Source organism: Erithacus rubecula, assembly GCF_903797595.1.
Source record: "Erithacus rubecula genome assembly, chromosome: 6".
NCBI lineage: Eukaryota > Metazoa > Chordata > Aves > Passeriformes > Muscicapidae > Erithacus > Erithacus rubecula.
This window is the reverse complement of record NC_136688.1, coordinates 55,678,359-55,700,126: the sequence shown is the minus strand read 5'-3', so window position 1 is coordinate 55,700,126 and position 21,768 is coordinate 55,678,359. Positions and strand designations below refer to the sequence as shown.

Below are 21,768 nucleotides of genomic sequence, written 5' to 3'. Positions count from 1 at the left end.
TAGCTGCTCCTAAAGTTTTCACTCCCAGACTTTTCTAGGTCTCCCTTTTATATAAGAGACTGGGCTAAAAGACTTGCTGATGCATCGTGCCAGTTATTAATGTTTTCCTCACAGAGATCTCTGTTAAAGTCCTCGGATAAACGTGGAGAGAGTTTGTCTGTCCTCTCACTCTCTGCTGGCATAGCCGTGTTTTTCTCATAGGCAGGGCCTAGTTCTGGTTTACAGGTTTAGTCCTCTGCTTGGTGGTTGTCAGGTAAATCTCTCCCCTGGAGGTACACTAGAAAACTATACCTGTTTTCCAAGTATTTCTTTAACTGTCTATAGGTATGCTTGGGATACTTTTGTTGAAAGCAAGGAGAGATGGAAATGCCAAATGACTGGCAAAGCTTGCAGGTCCAAACAAGCAGATCTCACTCAGAGCAGTTTGAATTAAAGCAGAATACTAAAAAGTTGTTGGGGTTTTTTTTTTCCTATAAAATCGAGCTGGTTGCTTCTTATCTGGAGTGCAGCTTATACAGTGGAGTTGAGTCATTCTTGCTGAGATAGCATTTTGAGAACTGTTGTTAAAATGCTTAGATATTTAACTCTGGCACAGTATAATTTGCAAACTTATGTAACTGGTATGTTTTTGAATGCAGCTGTCAATAAGAGATCTTATTGCACTTTTTGTTTTTTGTGGAACTAGGGAACGTAAAGCAGCTGCTTTTACAAGATGATCTAAATATAAATAATTTAAGAATAGCATATTTCTTAGTAAAATGTTGGCATTTCTGTTGGCTTAGTTTTATGTGTTCAGGTCTATTCTGATGTACAAAATACTTATGTAATTGGCTAAGCAGAACGGCATTGCAATTAAGTCATGGAATGATGCAGGTTGTGCTAATAAATAAACAAGTTTTAGAATGGGAAGTACTGTAAAATAACTGTTTTCATTTTGCCTCTGCAAACCAGAGACTTTTTAAAGACTTGAATAGTAGTAATGTTTGAAGTCAAGACAATAAATTGTTGCTTCTCTTTTCTGATAAATCATACTTGACTTTTAGGTTTTTTATTTTAAAAAATTGACGTGTCATCTGTTTCTTCTAAATGATGCAACCTGTAGTCTCATTTGTTCTTTTGGAAATTAATCTCTTTTTGGATAATACTTGGTTGCTGAGCTCTTAATGATCTCTGTAGTTTTAATCACATGATCCAAAATTCAGTTTAGAATACTAGGATAAGAAGTAAACTTCTGTAACATTTACACATGCTTAACTACAATCCTCTTGAATGAATGGCAAATGCAGAATATCAAGTCTGTGTATACAATATATAATCCCTGAAAAAATGACAGTGTTCTTAAGATATTTAGAAGATCCAGGGAATGTGCATAAATGTGCATTTTATGGCATTTTATGTACATTCCATTCACCAGAGCTAAAAAATATTTTTAAAGGAGGATTCATATATTTAAGCCATGATGTGGGGCACATCACAGTGGAGATAATGTTCTCTACTTGTAGCTTTATGTTGCTCTCTGTCTGTCAAGGAACAATTTAGCATTTATTAAGATTTAATATTTGTGGAGTAAATCACTTGACTCTTAAGACTGGGAAGAATGTGTAGACCAAGGGAATTGTAATCAGGGCAGAAGAAGAAAGCAAAGTGTGATACCATGGGACTGAATAGGCTGATTTTTGTTCCTGGGTGGAGGCACTAACCACTGGTGTTAAACCACTGCTGCAAGGTCTGGTTTTCTGTATTTGTCTGCTAAACTCTGCTCTGTGTTAAACCACATACTGAGTTACAGATTTCTGTCAAGTTGCTGTCTTTTTTCTTACTTATTTTGTTTGTGTTTAAACACAAATACCAGTACAATTCACTAATGGATATTTCAGCTGCTTGTAGGAGTCTACATAACAGAGTGTGTTTATAAATACATGAAACAGTTGCTCAGATTTTTTTAACAGCTCTTCTCAAAAGATGTTTCTATGTGACTAAAACAACGGAATAAAAACTTTTTTTCACTGACAATTCCAGTGAAGTACACTTTTACTATTTAGAGTGTAAACTTCATAGCAGTATATGTGTATCAAAAGAGCATCTAAGAGTGCTACAAAGGAAAAAGCAAAACTGGTTAACCATGTTCCAATATTGAAATGTGGAGAAATGCAGTTTACAGAGAGAGGAAAAAGTACATTATCCTCTTCATTGCTAACGGGTTAGTTCTCAAAACCAAGAAATTTTTAGTAGATAAAAAGGTCTCTAAAGTCTTCTAAGATAATAATTTACAAACCCAACAAACTCAAGTGTAACATGACTTGTATTTTGATAGCTGCAGTTTAAATAAAGCAAAGCACTTCAGTGTGCTTATGGTGATATGCCATGTGCAGCTGAATTATGTGGGACTACTCAGATTTGTGATGTTGCTCTCATCCTAAATGCCTTACTGGATTGTGACCTAGAGAATGAAATGTGTCTCATGTTTGGGTCTCAGCTGCAACTTGAAGGATTTACTGTATCTTATATATGCAATTTATTTTTACTGCCAGCTCTCCTTGTCATCTGAAATTCAACTGGTAGCCTGTATTCTTCTTGACCGTATATCATAGCTATTTGTCCATTAAGTTCTGTGGTATTTTTTTCCTTAGAAATGGCCTAAAATGCAGTAGCCACGAGAACTGTGTAAACTGTGCCTGAGCTCTTTGTGTTTGGAGATGAGTTTAAGGAATTCTCCAGCTGTTAAGTAAAACCCAGGCTTTGGAAAGGAGTGCAGAATGTGGAAAAACGTGGGCGGTTAAGCAGCTAGCATTAAATTGTAGGAAAATTTAATGAAGAAAGAATCAGTTGCTGTCAGTAAATAATTTTCTAGTTCCCTCAGTCGATTATAGTAAGTATTTGGACAGACCCTTGTTAAAAATCTACTGCTGCTGCTCTCTGTAAAGAACCATTCATAGACTGCAGAGCAAGGCCCTGTAAGCTTAGGAAATGCTGGCATTACCTACTTTGATTTTTGAAGAACAGGTGAATTTGACAATGTCCTCATTAAGAATGTTTAGAGCTATCAGGAGCTCTGGTTTGGAGTGAGAGGAGCACCTTTACTGCCTGGTTCATCATGGGCAAATCACCTCTTTGCTGGTGGTGGTAGAAGTGAACTTGGCAATCAGTGTGCCCCTCAGGGGAAAGCCTTCTGTCCTGAAAGCTTGTCTGCATAAAAGGCTAAGAACAATAGGGTTGGTTTTTTCATTGGTTTCTCTTTTATATTTTTATGTGGTCTTAGGCAAAAAATCTATTTTATTGCAGCAGTCATCCTCTGTCCTTGTTCTTTTAATGAGATAGGAATGCTGGGGAGGTGAGGGCGAAATAGCTTTGTAAATAAAAGCTCTGTGTGTGTACAAATGAGCAAACTCCAGCTTTTCCTAAGCTTTGAGGATTTGACTTCCAGGTCTTAATGTGCTTCTGGCATAGTTTTGATGTCATTTCCTTGCAAGCAAAGCCAGGTTACAGCTGTAACTTCAGAATATTTCCTATTTTATTGCCATTTTATTCCTGTGTGTAGTCGTCAGGTTTCAAGTCTTTCCTATATGCTGATTTTCCTATATCCTCACCAGAACAGTGTTAATGTTGCTGAGATTAGAACCCCACAAATGTTTTCATGTAAAGTGAAGGGTCTGGGAAATTGCTTGTGTGTTATTTCATAATATTGAGTGCTTGACTAAACAGGAAGTTTTGGGGCCTTCATGAAACATCATCTTCTAATTATTTGGCACACACATACTGGTTGTGTTTTCTCAAAATAGTTTATTTTTATTTTACTCCAAAGCTCTATCTATATAAACTTTATTTTCACTTTTCTGCCATAGTGGTAAAATAAATTCTGGCATATGGTTAAAATAAATTGCTCATGAGAGCAATTTATAGTTGGCTAGTGCTTCTTGTTGAAGTTAGGAAGATCTGAAGTTTGAAAGTTTTAAATATTTAGTTTTTGAAAAGAGCAGTGACATTGGTGAGCAACTAGAAACACAGAGGAGAAATTAAAGAGCAGTTAGAGGGATGATTCCATGTGTTCAGTTTTCTTCAAATATATAGGACTGAATTAACAGAATTTTTAAGATATTTGTGGTGAGATTATCAGTTCAACAATACAACAGAGGGAAGATTGAGTTCTGTAAGAATTTGTACATATTCCTACAAGCAACAGGCAATATCAGCTGTAAAAAAAAAGGCAGTTTACTGAACTGAGAGTGACTATGAGAGTGTAAATTATTTCCCATATTTCAGGAATAGTTCAGTTAATGCAGTTGCTGTTTTGCTGATTTTAATTTGCTCTTATTCGAGCCTCCCTTTGTTTTTGGAGTCTCAGTGGGACCTTTTTCTGTGGAGCATCTTTTTCCTGGTTTGTTTTAACACTTAGCTAAAACACTGACATAGACAAATTGGCAGTAGCTTGACTTCACTCCTGATGCATTTGAACCACCAGAGCAGTCATGGTCAAAAGCCTTTCTGAGGCTCTTTACCCAATATCTTCATTATTTTGGGCAGGGCAGGATGGGCTAGGACTCCCCAGTTGTCATAATTTTTCTGAATAAGTTTAGCTGAACTTGATAAAAAAAAGTAAATGCTTTTTGTTTGGTTAGATTCAGGGTTTTTTTTCCTTTGACACAGAAATAGCAGTGGAATTATGTTAAAGAAAACATTCCTCTGTGAATCTTTAACTTTTTTTTTGTGGCAGGTGTTGTTTGATTCGTAAAGCTGACAGTGAATGAAGGTATTGAAATTTCAAGCTGTAAATAAGAGATCAAAAAAAAAAAATTAAAGAAAATGAGTGTTTTAGCTATTATTTAAATTATTTGATATGTTCAGATTTATTAAATTCTTGCACTCTAAGTGGCTTGTACTCAAGTAGTAATTTTTAGTTAGACCCACAGTGTTTTGGAGTGGGGAAATGATCTCCTGTGATGAGAAATGACAATGGCAGAGCACTCATGGTATTACAAATACTGGAAAAAATTGTAATTCAACTTTTATGACTTACTGTAGCTCCATTCTTCTGGGTTGTCTCTTTCAGTTTCCTTTTCACCCATGTTTTTTTGTGGTGAGACTGTTGCTGTGTGGGGTTCTGTTGGAATGGCTGTGGAGCACTGTGTACTCCTTCTGTCATGAGCAGCTTGGTTGGAATCCTTAAATTCACTTGTTTGCCTTGTTCTTTCAAAAAATTTGAATCTTACTGCATCTCATTGATTCATAAACTGAAGCAAGGCCTTTCTTTCTCCTAAATTCTGTCTACACAGACTGCAGCTTCCTTGGGTCTTCCAGTTCTTTTTTTTTTTCTGTTGCTTTCAATGGGACTCTGAATTTTGGCTGGAGCCTGCAGGAATTTCTGCACTATTAACAAAGCAGTTGTCTAAGCTTTTTGTCTAAAATGTGTGTCTTTTGTTTATCTTCCAACACTTCTAAGTAAGAAATCTTTGGAAAATGAAGTATAACCAGAAAGGTGCTGAAGTCAGCACCAGCATGGGCATGTTTTCTGCTTATTAATGCTTTCAAGCAAGGACCTTGGTGTTTTCATTCTCATGCTGCTCAGACAGCAGCACATGAATTTATGCAGAGCTACCTCATTGATTTTCATAGTTCTTGTTAGTGCCATTTTGGTTGTCTACATAGTTTTTGTAAAGACTGGGCTGCTCATACTTTGATGCTGCTGTGGTTTTTTCTCTTATGCCTCCCCACTTCTAATTCATAGTACAGATGTTTAGAAAGAAGCAAGAATTCTGTCTGGGCCAAGGAATACTCACTTAATCATGTTCTGAGGCTTCTAGTCATGTTAGCATCCTGATGAGTTACTGGCACTCATGGATGCAGGTTGTATCTCCTCTCAGAATCAATGTAGTGATTTTTCATTCCCAGAATCAGAATAATTCATTCTCAGAATCAGTGTAGTGGTTTTTCATCACAAGTGGTGTTGGTGATTCTGGAAAGAACTTAGTTTCTTCCATGACTGACCAGACTGCAAAATCGACTCTGTAAAGAATTCTTGAGACTATATCACCATCTTTCAAACTTCTGAGGGAACAATTTGTTAGAGGTGAATTATCTATTTCAATGTCCAGGGCTTCCTTTTGCAAAAATCAGATTGCACATGTCTCTGTTGGAGAGAATGTGAACCTCAGCCAAAATACACTCATATTGAGAAGCTTCTCATTTAACCTTGGAACAGGTTTAGTTGTCTGCAGGAAAGATAGGTAGGAGCAGAAAATAATGTTTTAAGGAGAAGCTGAAACATGTTGTTGGAGGAAGGTTGTTAACTTAAAAATGGTTACCTTCTGTGTACCAGAAGGCTTTAATAATACTCTCCTAAATCCTACCTGCCCTGCCATACATACCACGTGGGATGAAATATTTTGCTGCTTAGTACAGGGAAGCATTTGGAAAGGCTGTCAGCTCCTAGCAAGGAGAAGGGATTTTAATCAGAAGTTATGTTTAAAAAAAAACAACTCTTCAAACAGCTTAGCTCAGGGAAATGGCAGTGCCTGTAGACCAGTTATTAAGAGGTCAAAGCTCATAGGTGTTTGTATCAGAGGTGCACTGGTTTAGTATTTTCTGCTGTGCTGTGAAATTTTAACAGCCATCACTGTTGCATATTAATTACTGGGAGAGATGGAGGGTAAGTTGGGGAAGTTTGGATCAGTTCATACTTTCCTTCATACACACAGAATTGTTAACTTACTTCCTCTGTTTTGTTTTGGGTTTTTTGATCTGCCATAAGCCATAGCTCCTACATCTGTCCTAAACCAAAAGTTCTTAGTGTTACTAGAAACTTTCTTACCCATGTGGGTAGTTTATGTTCTTCCTTTTGCAGTTGTCTTGCAGACTACAGCTGCATGCCCAAGAAACAAATGTTCTGGTGGGAAATGGTGGGTTAGTCTGTGTTTATTGAAATAGCCCTACTTCTGTCTTTTATTTCTTTTACTTCTTTTTCATAAACAGTTCACGTCTCCTAGCTGGCCATGTGTCTGTAACTGAAAGTACACATTCAGAAACATCAACTGTAATTTTTTGGTGTTTTATTGATGTTTCAAACCGTGAGTGCCAGAACTCAGTCATATAGCCTCCAATAGTTTTTAAATAGTTTCATTGGCAAGAAGCTTTTTCATGACTTCATTCAGCCCATGACTGTGGTGTAATTATGTCTCCTCATCTGCGTGTTCTGTTTTATTTTAGTCATTCTTCCGATCCCTGGGATGTTCTCTGACATGTTGTTTGTTAAAATTAATTGATTTGGAGCATCCAGTATGTACTGTCAGTTTTTCATTCAAGAGGCTGTAACTTCTGAAAATGTTTCCACGTTTACACCATTACATGCTGTCTGCTACTGCATCCAGCCTGCTTAAGGCAGAGGGAAAAGTACTGCAGATCAGGCTGAAGTGAACAAAAGCCCTTTTTTCTAGTCAGTAGCAGTCTGTATAATTTGGTGACTTGCTCTGTGTCCTGTAGTTCAAATAAAGGTTGTAATCTTTCTCTATGGTCCTCATTGCAACACACGGGGTGTAATGTCACTGAGAGAATTGTTCCAGGAAATTGGAGTGTGAGGGTATTTCTCAGCTTAGAACAAGTGCCTGTGACTTCACTGTGGTTCATGTAAGCAGCTTATCTTAGTGGAATGAATACAACTTGAGCATTGTTTAAAAAGGATTATTAATTTACATGTAGTTCAAGTGAAAGTTTCGGATGGGGGTGGTCAGTTTTCTTGGACAAAATGATCAAATCTTTGTTCAAATTCTTTGGAAAAATAAATTTGTATTTCTGTAGGGTTATGTAGAGTTGCATTAACTGTCCTTTGTGAATTATTTAGGGCTTATCTTCACTTGAACCTTCAGCAAATGAACAAGCAAATAGCAAAACAGTAAAATTTATTTTCCTGTGTAGCAGAAAGCATTACAGTTGTGCTGCCTGGATAGCACAATTTGAGGAACAAATGAAGGGGCAAAGAGATTTCATGCATTCCAGTGATGTATCTGTGGTTGTCCATGGTTGTCCATGGCCTGGTATACTAATTACCCTCCTTTTTCTTTGCCACTCTGTTCTCCAGTTGCATCTACTTTCAAGGAGTTTAGCTACTGACTCTTTGGCATGCTCCATTCATTAGTTCAGTTTTGTTTCTAATGCTGCAGTCCTTTGAGTTTTGGCACTCTTGTGTTTTATCCAAGATCTTGTTATTTGTGTTGATTTTTCTAGGCCGTATATGGTATTCTTACTTTTTTGTCTGCAAACTGCAACTTGAATTTTCTGTGCACTTGCTGGAGAGGCTGTCCTTCAGTTTGACCTCCACAAAAATCAGTGCTTCAGAAATCATGGTTAAAATGCACTTGTAGATGCAGAGATGCACCCCCTGTGCATTCATTTCTGTTCACAGGGGTCCATTTACACATTGAGCTTTGTTCAAATGCCTGTCTGTTGCTCAGAGCCAAAATCCAGAAACTTTGGTTGTAGAAAGCTCTTCTCTTTTAGTACCTAAAACTAATGGAAGTTGGTGATACAAGAATCATCTTAGATTAAAATTGAAGCTTGCTTGGCTGATGTCTTTGCATTTGTAGCACCAGATGATGTGTGAGAGTCACCATTTATGAAGAAAATGTTGCACTTCTGACCTTTTTACGAGGCACCACCCTTACAGTATTGTTCAGAATGGTCCTTCTTTAAAGAAAAAAAAAGATGGTGTATGTTTGCCACTAAACTTCATGATTAAGGTGCCTTTTCTCTTACTTTGCCTTCAATAGGAAGAGGAAGAATATTTGTTTCCTTCAGTACATATGTGCATCATTCAAGCATCCCAAAAGTTGAGGCTTTGAGGATAGAGGACTGGTTGTCTTCTGTCATGAGGTTGCAGTTTTCTGATATAATTGTAGAAATGTGTGACAGGATTAAGATAGTAAAATTATTTGGAGAATAAAACAAATTATTAAGAGGAGAAGAAAACAAATTATTAAGAGGAGCCCATCATAAAATGAGGTCTCCTCTTAAGAAAGATGACTAAAAACATAAAGAGAGGCTGAGTTAAGCCATGTTCAGGATCTGTTTGATGTATTGCATGCAGTCTGTTCTGGGTCTGTGTTTTTACATAACAAAGTCATGCTGTAACTTGGGCACTTGCATTGCTATAGGTTAATCAGATTTGCATACAGAGTTATGTGCTTAACCAAAGGTGTCATTCCAACTCAGTCACTGTAGTGCACAAAGCACCTCATCAAAGAATGACAAATGTGCTCATAATTCAGGTAGACACTGGTGTGTGAAAAATGTTTCCATAGATATGGATTCAAAAACAGGTCTAAAAGGTAGTAGGAAGGAGGCATGGCTTTATGTCAGCATTTCCCTGTGTGTCTTCTTGTAAAATTAAGACTCTTCTTGTTCATAGCCAAGACTTTTGAAATTCTTCAGGTTTTAATTGCACGTTAAGGGTGTTGGGGGATAAGTAGCAGATAATCTTCAATTCATCAGAATTCACAGATTTCTCAGTTTTAACTTAATTTTTTTTGAATTAGAATGAAAATTCTGGAAAAAAACTAAAGGTCTGGCACACTCATCCTATCCACAAGTAAACAATGCTTTTTCAGCAGATACAGTGAGGATTTTGAAAACCTGGCCTATTCTCCTGCAGGTTTAGACTGGTATTCTAGTGAAAGTCTGATTAGCTGGAGTGTGGCAGAGAAGACAAACTGCATTCTGTTGCAGTTTTCAGAGGGGGATCTCTTCATGCTGTGAACAATTTCTGAAGTATTTTTGTTTTTTTTTTTTAAATCACTTTGTGGTTTTTGCTTTTGCCCAGCTGTATTCTCATCCATAGTGGGCAACTCTCACCCCAAATCCTGGATCAACAACTCACCTACAAAGCTTAAAAAATCACCAGCTTTCAGGTTGTCTTCTGGGAAGGGATAAGGCAATTTGGTATTTAAATGGAGAGTGATTTGTTAACTTAGAAGGTGTGTTAGCAGTTCTGTAGTTGTTAGAACTTCACACAGACTGTCTCTAGGTATTTCTAATTTATATGATAAACTACTGAGCAGGACAGTTTACAAAGCACAGCTCTGAATGTTGTGTACATACTAAAGTGAGAGATTAGAAGAAAAATGGCCCTTTTCAGTCCAAATTTCGACAGTGTTTATGGTCGGTGTAATTGTATCCTGTTCTAAATGTTTTTCTGTTTTATTTTAAATAGAGCAATAATATCAAATACCTCACAAAAGTGTATTTGCCAGGGCAGTTTCTGCTTTTTGAGCTCTAAATTAAGGTGAAAAAGTTGAATATCTGCATTCTGTTTAATGATCTCCTCAACAAAGAGAGCATTCAGTGTTAAACTCTGCTCCCATCGTAGAATGAATAAAAAGAATTATTCAGCAAAATAATTCCCCATGTGATTTATAACAGCATTCTATAATTATTTTGATCACTCTGACTTCACTAGAGTTGCATGTGAAGATAAAAAAGTCTTAAGTTGTATTTTTTTCCTAGCAACTGCAGTAATGTGAACCTGCTGCCTGTACTTGGGACACAAGACACACCGTGCACACTCTGTTTTGTTGGTTAGTTACAGCTTGCTTGGGCATCAGTATTTGTGTTCACTTAAGAGACAGAGCTCCAGAGCAGGGTTTGGGGTGAGGGGAAGCAGAGGTGAATCACTGCTGCCATCCCCAAATATGTGTTTTGTTTTTGTTACAAAAGCATGTGAGCCAAAGAGTGCATAACCAGTTCCCGTGCCTCACATTTGAATCACTGTTGTGGTGAGATCAAATATAAACATTCCTTGACTGTTTATTCTAACACAGATGTTTCAGAAGGATTGACAGTGGCTGGAAGAGACAGTGTGAAGAGCTTTGTTGGATATATGGTGTCACTAATGGCTGATGCTGTATTGCAATAGAAGCATGTTATAGAAAGGTGATGTTGTCACTTAGAAAAGTGGTCAGATATATTCCATGGTCAAGTTTAACACTTCTAAAACCCCTGGTGTACTGACTTTTCTGCTAGTGCAGCTGATAGTTGGGGCCTCAGGTAAAATCTGTTTCTGAGGTTCTTTTCTCAGCTAATTTTTGTCCACAGTCTTCAAATAGTAAAGCTCATAGTTTTGTTCCATTACTTTGTATTGTATAACAGTGATTTGCAGATTCTTTGATGCTTCCCAAGGCATAATTTGCAAGTATGTAAAATGTGTGACCTATTTTGTACGATTTTTTAATAATGAGTGCACAAATAAAGTGATGTGGATTAGAAGGGTGGGTTGGATGGTTAGGGTGTGAAAACCATGAAGATAAACCAGTCAGTTTACACTGCCTGCAAATATAACTCTTATTCTGTTAAGCATGAATATTTGCTGCATCACATCCCAAGGAGGAGAGGGTGTGCAGTGTATGGGTCTGGCTTGAATCTTGATTCACACAAGAGTATACAATACGTGTGATTTTATTTCCAAACAGATTTCATCAGACTTGTCAGGGGCAGTTGCCTTTCAGTGAAGCATGAATACATGAGGGTTTTAAGTAAATCTGCAGCACAGACATCTGAGAAGCTGCTGCGTAATTTAACCGAAAATCTAAGGATGAGCTTTCACAAGATGGCTGAGCCAAACTAATGGCTTACTGCTGCCTAAAGGGACAGCTGCTCTGTTCCTTCCCAGTCCTGCTGCTAGTTTATCCAGTGTTGCTTTTTCCTTTATGCAGACTCTGGCATCCTCTTGGTCATTCTTATAGTTTATCTGTTAAATAAAAAAACAAGTAACAACCGAACCCAAAAAAAACCCTGAAATCCCCTTCTTGAAAAAGAAAAAAAAACCTAATCAGTTTGTTTTCATTTTCCTATCACTACCAAAAAGGAATTTGTGGCCAGCAGGTAGGGATCTGGGGAATGCCAGTGTCCTGGAAACATTGAACTCTTTCATGGCTCAGTAGCTGTAGGGAACAGCCATTCAGATGTGAGCCAGTTAACAAGTCCTCTTTGAAACTGATTTCATACATAGTTCTATTTGAGGCTTTTGTCAAAACCATGAATGACAGTGAATATAAATTTTTCAAGTAAAACAGCTGAAAGTACAAAAATATGAAAAGTGTGCAGTTCAGCTAGTAGTAGTGTCCTTGTTTAAATTAGATGAAAGCAATGCAAATTTGACTGGAGACACAGAAAAATCAGCTTTATAGCTTTGTATTTTGATCATCTTAACATTACCCGTACCATTATTTAATATCTTCCAACAGGATTTTTAAATGAGATGTTTAAGAAATACCTTAATAATCCTTTTTCTTTTTTTTTTTTTTCTCCTTTGTAGAACTGAAGGGAGGTCACCATGGGAGCATTTTTAGACAAGCCAAAGATGGAGAAGCATAATGCCCAGGGGCAGGGGAACGGGCTGCGTTACGGGCTGAGCAGCATGCAGGGCTGGCGTGTGGAAATGGAGGATGCACACACGGCTGTGATTGGTTTGCCAAATGGACTTGATGGATGGTCCTTTTTTGCTGTCTATGATGGGCACGCTGGATCACAGGTTGCCAAGTACTGCTGTGAGCATTTATTAGATCACATCACGAGCAACCAGGATTTTAAAGGGCCAGATGGGCCACCATCTGTGGAAAGTGTAAAGTGCGGCATCAGAACAGGTTTTCTGCAAATTGATGAACACATGAGAGTCATCTCTGAGAAGAAGCATGGTGCAGACAGAAGTGGGTCAACAGCTGTGGGTGTCATGATTTCTCCCCAACACACGTACTTCATCAACTGTGGAGACTCGAGAGGTTTGCTGTGTCGAAACAGGAAGGTTCACTTCTTCACACAGGATCACAAACCAAGTAACCCCCTGGAGAAGGAGCGTATACAGAATGCAGGTGGCTCTGTAATGATTCAGCGTGTGAATGGCTCCCTTGCTGTTTCAAGGGCACTTGGGGACTTTGATTACAAATGTGTCCATGGGAAAGGTCCTACAGAACAGCTGGTCTCACCCGAGCCTGAAGTTTATGAAATTGAGAGATCAGAAGAAGATGATCAGTTCATCATCCTGGCTTGCGACGGTATCTGGGATGTTATGGGAAATGAAGAGCTGTGTGACTTTGTAAGATCCAGACTTGAAGTCACTGATGACCTTGAGAAAGTTTGCAATGAGATAGTTGACACCTGCTTGTACAAGGTAGCCAGACTTGAGAGGAGGAGTTTACTGTGTTTTCACTATTAGAAGTTTATAAGCAAGTTATTATTAACTTTTCTTCCAGTCTATAAATATGCAATGGTTTATGGTAATGTGACTTTGACAGTGATGACCATGTTTCCTACAAAAATGGTGACAGAAGGGGAAGGAATACACAACAGAAATAATGTTTTTCTGGGTGGTTTTGGTTAATTATGAGGTTATAATCATGTACAGATACACTGTGATCAGTGGAAAAGTAGAAGCTGATGAGAATTTATGGGCAAGCTAAAGACAATAACTGCCCCTTTCTGTTTCATAGCATACTTTGCAAAACCTTAACTCTTAAGAGTTAATCAGGCTAGAGAGTATTTTTTCCCTTCCTCATGTTCCCTTGCTTTCTTGGGCACATAGTAGTAACATTCCTGTCATATTTACATCAAGATAAATGCAGAATCAATGAACCTTGACTTCATATTTTGAAGATCTGGCTTCCTAAGTTAGTTTTTATTTTGGTTTAATTACTGTATTTTTAATTCACTTTTATATTTTGTTGTGCGATACAGCTCAAGTAGAAGATGAGACTGTTAGGTTTAACAAAACTATGTAACTTTGTCTGCATTAACTTCTACTTTGTATTAATAAGTTGCAATGTGATGCAGTTACTGAGTTTCATAGCTTGATACTTACTTTGCAAAGGCAAACTGGAGAGAGTAAAAAAGCCAACATTTTTATAAAGATAAACATCCCTATTCTTCCCACATGGCTAACAAAATCATTGTTTCCCATCTGGAAAATTGTCATTGCTTTCCAATACCTTGGCAAATTGATAATGGTTATATTTTTATTTACTTTTTTTTTTTGTTTGGCAGTCCTAAAAACAAATACCAGGAAAGGAACAGTGGCTTGTGGATGCTGTAACCTTTGCAGGAGCCAACTGTCAGCACCTCCCCATACCCATACACTGTTCTGCACACTGGCTTGTTCTTGATCTTGCTCATATCAATGGAGTTAATTAGTGTTGAAAGTTAAGCCTATGGATTCATGTTTGTAGCCAAAGCACAGGGGTATTGAAAGTAAACCAAACAGTTACTTTGCATAAGCAGAATGTGTTTGTATTTTTAAATATTCAAGTATTGGGGTTCCTTTTTTTTGTGGTTTTAAATGTAAACATTTTTTGCAAAGGCCTGGGTACCTTACAGCTGGTTTTCTAACAAATTCTCTCACTTGCAACTTTTCTTGTTTTAAATGAAAAGGAGAAGAAAAATATCCAATAGCTGTGATTTTTGGTGGAAGCACTGTCTGAATTCAGCACCTTCCTGATTAATGCTTTTGAGCAGCAATGGTTTTGTTCACCCATTCAGCTGTTTTTTCCAAATGCTTGGATGGTACTTAAAACAAGATGGAACACAACTTTGTAATTATTTATCACTCATTACTAATGTCAGTTTTTAGATGACAATGAGGTGTCTGTAACAGGCTCCATGCAGTCTTCAGACCATAAAAGAGGAAAAAACAATGACTTGAGAGTTGTACTGAATGAATGGACCTGGAATTCTGTAAGGGGTACAGGGAGATTAATGATCATATTAATCCATAATAGTGAAAGTTGGATTCTGATACCATGTGATTTGTGAATTTCTGTGTTTAAAATGCTTTGATGTGTGTTTAGCCTGGTGTGTATACATTTCTCAAATCATTTTTTCTTTTCCACCAGGGAAGTCGAGACAACATGAGTGTGATATTGATCTGTTTTCCGAATGCACCAAAGGTATCACCAGAGGCGGTGAAAAGAGAGGCAGAATTGGACAAGTACCTGGAAAGCAGAGTAGAAGGTGGATCATTTAAAAAAAAATAAGTAACTTTGTTTCTAAACAGACCCCTGGCCCCCTTCCCCTTCCAGCAATTAAACCCTTAACACATGCAGGCTTCTTAGTAGACCTTCAAGTGCCATTGGCCATCCTGTGTACCTCTGCAAAAGGCACTCATATATGTCCTAAAAAAGTTCTGCTATGAAAATGCAGCAGCTTGTAACCCTGAAAATTATTCAGGATGGCAGAGAATTCATTTGTGGTCAGTGTTGTTCCTGAGTCTGTTGACAGCACTAGCTAGCTTCAGACCAGTGAATCCTGGACCCTGCTACATGGAGTTAAATGAAATAATCACAATATCTTACAAAGTGTCTGTGAAGATGGTAATTTGAGTGCCATTTTTCCATATAGTTAAGTACAAATCAGTTAGCTGTAATATTTTATTATCAAGTAATAGTAGGGTTATAACTTGATTACTTTAATCTTTAAGCACCTGCTTACATATTTACTTACTTGAAAGTACATCAGAAATTTGTCAAAACTAATCTTTAAACAATCATGAAAAACAAAACCTGGGAACTCATCTTACTCTGATAGTAGCTTACAAATTTTTCTTTAAATTTGTATTTCAAGAGCTCTTAAACTTTAAATTGAAACTGGGAGTCTGGGGCTTTTGGATTACATAAAAATGATGCTTGAAATCAATCAAATAGTTTCTGATTAAAACTGCATTTATAGTGCCTTTTGATATTTAAAACCAACTACAGCTTGGAGTTTGCTTCTGAAATTTAAGACATGCTGTATGCATTATTTGCATAGGTTAAGTCTATTTTTGAAGTGGACTCCTATATGTTACAAGTCTAGTTATGTGTGTGTCTACTCTCAGAATCCTTAATAGCACACAGGGCACGATAGGCAGAGTTCTCCACAACTATGGTAGCAGTGATTAGTAAGTTAGAAGAGTACATGATGTGCTTTTTTCCTCCTTAACTTGCATGAAGGTAACAGAGTGCAGCTCCAGAAATTTCACAGAGAACTTGCCTGCATGGGAATTGTGGACTCAGACAAACCCATGTGCAGTTTTTAAAGCACTTACAACCTGTGTAGGTGCTCGTGCAGAAAGTGCCACATTTTTCTCAGGCCTTGTTCACCAGGTCTCTGCAAACTGCATCTGTTCTGCTGCTGAACAAATGCCCAGGCAGACTTTTCTGTGCTTTACTCTGCACACTTGCCTGAGAGGAGAGGTTGGTGCACAGTCAGCGTGGTGTGAATGTCCCTGACAGCATGGCAGGAATATCCCAGGCAGGAATATCACACTGCAGGAGGGAAGTGTCAGATGGCTCCCCCTGTGCAGAGCAGGCAGCAGGTTTGCAGCAGGCTGTGTGGAGCTCACTGTGTGTGCCCACCCACAGATCTGGTGAAGAACAAGTGTGCTGTACATTCACACAGTGATTCACAGGGTGATAACTCTCCTCATCTGGGCAAGTACTGCCTTCTTATCTTAGATAGTGTGTCTGAGTTCAGACAAACCTGTGACCTGGAATATGAAAATATGATGAAGCCAAGGCTGCATCTTCTGCTGGCCTCATCATACCCCAGGAATATTAGAGTGGGGAAAACTGGCATTTTTGTACAGCTGCTTCATTTTATAAAGGAAGGGCCTAAACACTGGACCTGCATGAGATTATGGTACATACAAGGAATTTGACTGCTGGTACTTTGCATTTATACAAATAGGAAATTTGCAGGAATGAGCAAAGTGTGGTGATTGCATAGATTCAGAAGGATTCTGTATGTAGTTATAAAGCACTTTAATACTAATTTAATGGGATGATGTCTGAACAACGTGAGGAAATATATTGTACTTCCTCTCAAAGGTCTTTGTTTAATGTTTAGAGTTATCCTCAATATTTTGTCTAGTGTTGCACAAAAATATTATTTAAATTAATGAATATTTAGTAAACACTACTCAACCCAGCAGTGATTTGTATCAGCAGTTTGCAGAATTTGGCCTTTTAGGACTTATGAATGAGGAAAGTTGAAAGGCCTGAACTAAGGCAGAATTTCAAGAACAGGAGCTGATAGCTTCATTATATTTAACTGAATTCCTGTGCCATTGCATTGTTTCTGAAGTAAATGATAATGCCTTATTGACTAGTAAGGTAGAACTGCTGCAGCATCTGAAACTTTATACACTACAGTGAATAATCTTTCTCTTGTCTTAGGATACTATAAGTGTGGCAGTGCTTAACTTTAAAAGCCTGATTTTTGGCTGAAGGAACTAAAAAATATATGGATTACTTTTAGAATGATTTTACTAATCTGTAATATCAATTTAAATTTAAAATTCATTAAAATGGAAACTTGCTCAAAATGCATATTACATATTTTTATGCACTTCAGTACTCAGTGAAGTCCAGCAAATAATGAGAGTCGATCCTTTCTAATTTACTTTTTTTTTTTTTTCTGGTTGTATTTTTATTCCCTCAGCCCAGAATATACCTTTATACTGTTAAAAACTAGTGCAAATTTTAAGGCTGAAATAGGATTTAATTGTGCTGGTCATTTTGAATAAGGAGAGATGATTCTGATTTCTAAAAATGTAGAATTTTTTCCACTCACCATGTCACTTAAAACTCTCCTGATGTGTTGGTGGTCCAGATTTGTAGCTGCAACAAATAATGGAAGAAGCAGCAAGTGTGGAGAAGCATCTTTGTGCCATTACTTGCAATAAATCAATGTTACTCCTAAAGTATCATGTGAACTTCATGGTAGAAGTAATCAGTCATTCCAAAATGTGTTGCTATTATTTGCACTAATACGTGTTATTGATGTGTTGACTCTAAAAAGAAACTTGTCTAAGCCTTTTTTTTTCTGGTTTTTTTTTTTTTTTTTTTTTTTTTTTTTTTTTTTTTTACATAAAACCATTCCATAATAGATAATCTCTGAAATATTTATACTTATGTAGAGAGAAATAATTTTAAGTTAGCTGTTATATTTTATATATATATATATATATATATATCCTTAATTTTCAGAAAAACAAAGTTCTGGCCTTTTCTTAAACTTTGTATGGAATCCTTTTTTGAATCCTTTATTTTAGGCTTGTAAGTACATTTTTCCAGTACTTGATACCATGAAAATGTGTAGAAGGTTTAAAAGTAAATTAAAGGCTGGTGGGAGGGTTGAAGGTGTATTGAAACAAGATAATTCCAATAAATTAAACACAGCTAGCAGACCGACTCCATTTGTTGTGTCTTCAGTGTTCATTCAGTCTGTATCTATAGTTTTATCAAAATATAAATGTATTCATTTAGTGGAGACTGTATGTTAAATGTACTGCAGTTACAGGTTGTGAAACTGTGTAGTATAGGTCAACTATAAATTCCTTATTTTTGTATAGCAGAACTTTAGCACTAGCACAATGTAGCATATTCTAGATGTTCAAAATTGCACAATAAAGGAACTTGGCAAACCAAATCTGAGATCTTGGCTTCTTATTCAGATTTAAGATTCATAGATTATTTCTTTGCTAAATACTAGATGGTAAAATGAACTTTGTAGATTTTGAGGAAATGGCAAGTTTTTGAGGTGTCTCTGGTGTGCTGTGTCATGCATTTAAAATTTAGGTTTTGAAGTAAACAGTTTAAAGCTTTGTGCTGCAGAGTTTGATGCTGGTTGAGGACTAGGCAGTGTTTCCACTATACCTTGCAAATAATTTACACAGCCTGACTGCAAAACAGAGCTGATGGTTTTTGTAAACACACACAGCCCTGAAAAACCATTACATACATAAATAGTAATTCACAATTGTTGTTTTTTAGGTTTGGTTTTGTTTTAACTAAAAAGGACTGGTTACATGTTGGTTTTAAGATCTTTCAATGTGCCTTATGTCACAATTTATCAAATGGAAACTTGGTATATTCTTCTGGAATTTAGGGCAAAATCTGAATGCTTGAGTGTTTTTCAAAAGAGGTACTAATGAATTCCAGCTACTTTCAAACTGTGTAAATGCTTTATTACATGAAGAGTAGTGTGCATGTACATACATGCATGTGTAGATGTGCACATATGTACACATTATTGTACACATGTTGCAGTATTCACTTGAAGATGAACAGCACCAGGTCTTAAAAATTCATGTGTTTTGCAATTTCTGAGAGCTCATGCTTACAGACAAGTGAGTGAGGTGCATTTTTAAAAATGTTCTTGTTCTATAAACTTCATAAAATTGCTGTGTAAAGAGTGACTCTTCAGGATTGGTATGGTCTGAAATGTCTTGAATTCAAATAAAATTGTGTGCTTTTGGCTTGAGGAGAAAAGTGAAAAAAGCAAACACCAAAAAAACCAAAACAAAAAACCCAAACCAACCAGGGCTAAGAATAAAGTTAAAGAATGAATGCCTTGACAAATGTGGTTGTGGCTATAATACATATTCTCTTTACCCAGAAGCTGGAGTGGATCAGCTTTAAGTTTCTGCCCTGAATTTAAGTATCTCCTGAGTTGAGGATGAAAATGTCAATTAGATATGATATCCCTGGCTTTTAATTTGTGTGTAATAATTCTTCAAATTTGTGTGTTGCTGTAATGCAGTGAGGTACAAGTATTGGTTAATACACATACAGCCATGGGAATTACTTCTGACATGTGTAACCTTTTATTTCTTGAAAATATTATTATTTTCTGTGATGGCAATAATAACTTACCTTGTGTTGCAGCCATAAAGTTGATGTTAATATCTGCCCCACGCCTTGGGCATACTGTGGGAAGATATTACATCTTCTATCTAATGTATAGCAGGAAAGCCATTAAAGATTTTTTTTTTTTTCCTGTTACTAGGTAGCTGTGTATTTCTAAAACCAAGTCAGCATGTTTAACAGCAGTAAATCTGTGTCAAATCTGTTACAGGTTTTTCCTTATGGAACCAAAGTTAACAATTACCATGTTGAGTACGGTCTGTCGCTTTCATTTTTTTCTTTTAATGTTAAGCTGCCTTTTTATAAAACTGAGTGTTTCAATCTTTTTTGAAGTTAAATTTGGACTGCACTTACAAAAAAAGTACTTCTGATTCCCAGAGATCATAAAGAAGCAGGGTGAAGGAGTGCCAGACTTAGTCCACGTGATGCGTACGTTAGCAACTGAGAGCATCCCAAACCTCCCGCCGGGGGGGGAGTTGGCAAGCAAGTGAGTTCACACCAGTGTACCTGTGGGGTTTGATTGAAATCACATTTCAACTGCAAGGCCACTCTTAAAAGTTGGGGGGCAGGGAGGGAGGAAGGGCACAGGACAAAAGGTTGATGATCTGTTCTCCAGTTTTTATTACTCAGTTGTTCTGGATGAAAAGGACAAGCCTAAGAATGGAGTTGATTATGAAGCATTGCAAAAATTAAATGTCAAATGGTAGTTTGGGAAGGAATGAGGGGTTTTTAAGGGTGGCCTGAGTGTCTGTTTTATGTAATTAACTGGGCTGGGGGGATTTACATTTGAACATGTGAAAATAATGCCCTGACTTTAATTACTTGGATTGAAGTGTTATACACTTCAACAAGAAGTGATATGCTTAAAATGTTTTGCTTGGCAGCTTTCTTTTCTTGTCTGTAGCCATGTTGTAATTGCTTAAAAATTTGCTTTTGTTCCTCTCTGCTTGTGACAAATCTGAAAGTGAGATAGAAGTCTATCAAAAAGGAAAAGTGGGAAGTTAAATTTGTAGCTTTATATAGCTGACTTTGTCCTTGCAGGGTTCAGTGGTGATGCTCTGTAGTTTCTCAAACATTCAGTCTTTAAGGAAGCTCTGCTGGTTCACACCCCAAAGCAAGTGCTTTTTGGTTCAAAAGATTCTTCATGGGCCTGTGCTGTGTTAAAAATGCATTGGGCACATATGATACAGAGTATTTTTGGCCTTTCAGTGATCTTTGTATTGTTACACCAAAACATCAGGAATTGAATAAATTATAAATTAATAAATTGAATAAATTATAAAATTATAACTGTAAAGATGGCTTCTAGAAAACAATGTTGTTCCTCTAGGAACTGTTTGACTAGGAGAAGGAGAGATGGCAGTTTAAAGTATAATAGCATCTATTTGGGATGGGCTGCTGTAGTGTTGAAGTATGAGTGAGTCAGTTACTCATGAAATGCAGCATACAAATTGATTTTTCTTAATCTTCTTTGGCTAGAAATAGCATCATGGTTGTGAAGAAATTCTGAAGTGATGTGACTTCAGTGGGATTTTGTGTCTCAGTGATGCTTTGAGTAGGGACTTAGAGAAATATTGATTTAATTGGCTGTTGATGTAACTTAAAGCACTATTGCCAATTTGGTAGGAAAATAATGCTTTCCAAGAAACCTGCCTGTATTTAGAATCAAAGATACCTATTTCTTGAAAGATATGGGAGACCTTCCAATCCATATATGCAATGTACTTTGTGTGTAATTGTTTGATTTCATTGCTTTAAATCCAGCCTCTTCTTTCATGCCCTATAATCATTCATTATAATGTTTATACATGGTAGTTCCTGACTCTTCAGTGTTGCAGGATGATTACAAAGCTTGTCATCTGCTTTTTTTCTTCTCTTGCACTCCTTTGTGATTGCTCTGCATGCATTCATCAGTTTAAAGGTTGTTCTTTGAAGTTTGTTTTGTATCACCGTCTGCTACTTCATCTTACTGGGTTCTGCAGAAGGGGATCCAAAAGAAAATTGCATTTAAAGTCCAATCTGTAATTTCTGGTTTTTTACTCCCCTCTTTCATTACTGTTCTCCCTCCAAAGTTTTTTTCTTACATATGAGAAAGACAAAGGCAGCTCTTTTCTTC

General features: G+C 37.0%; 1 protein-coding gene across 3 annotated transcripts in view; it reads left to right on the top strand.

The window, feature by feature from the left end:
* PPM1A (protein phosphatase, Mg2+/Mn2+ dependent 1A) overlaps positions 1-21,768 on the top strand; it is a 34,990-nt gene that overhangs the window by 2,049 nt on the left and 11,173 nt on the right. For 2 of the 3 annotated variants that reach the window (XM_079309333.1, XM_079309334.1), the window contains exons 2-4: positions 12,296-13,147; positions 14,862-14,979; positions 20,031-20,139. In XM_079309333.1, coding sequence (XP_079165459.1) covers positions 12,314-13,147; positions 14,862-14,979; positions 20,031-20,139 — 1,061 coding nt within the window. In that variant the 5' untranslated portion in view covers positions 12,296-12,313. The remainder of the gene's footprint in view (positions 1-12,295; positions 13,148-14,861; positions 14,980-20,030; positions 20,140-21,768) is intronic. The other variant, XM_079309335.1, reaches the window with a different exon arrangement.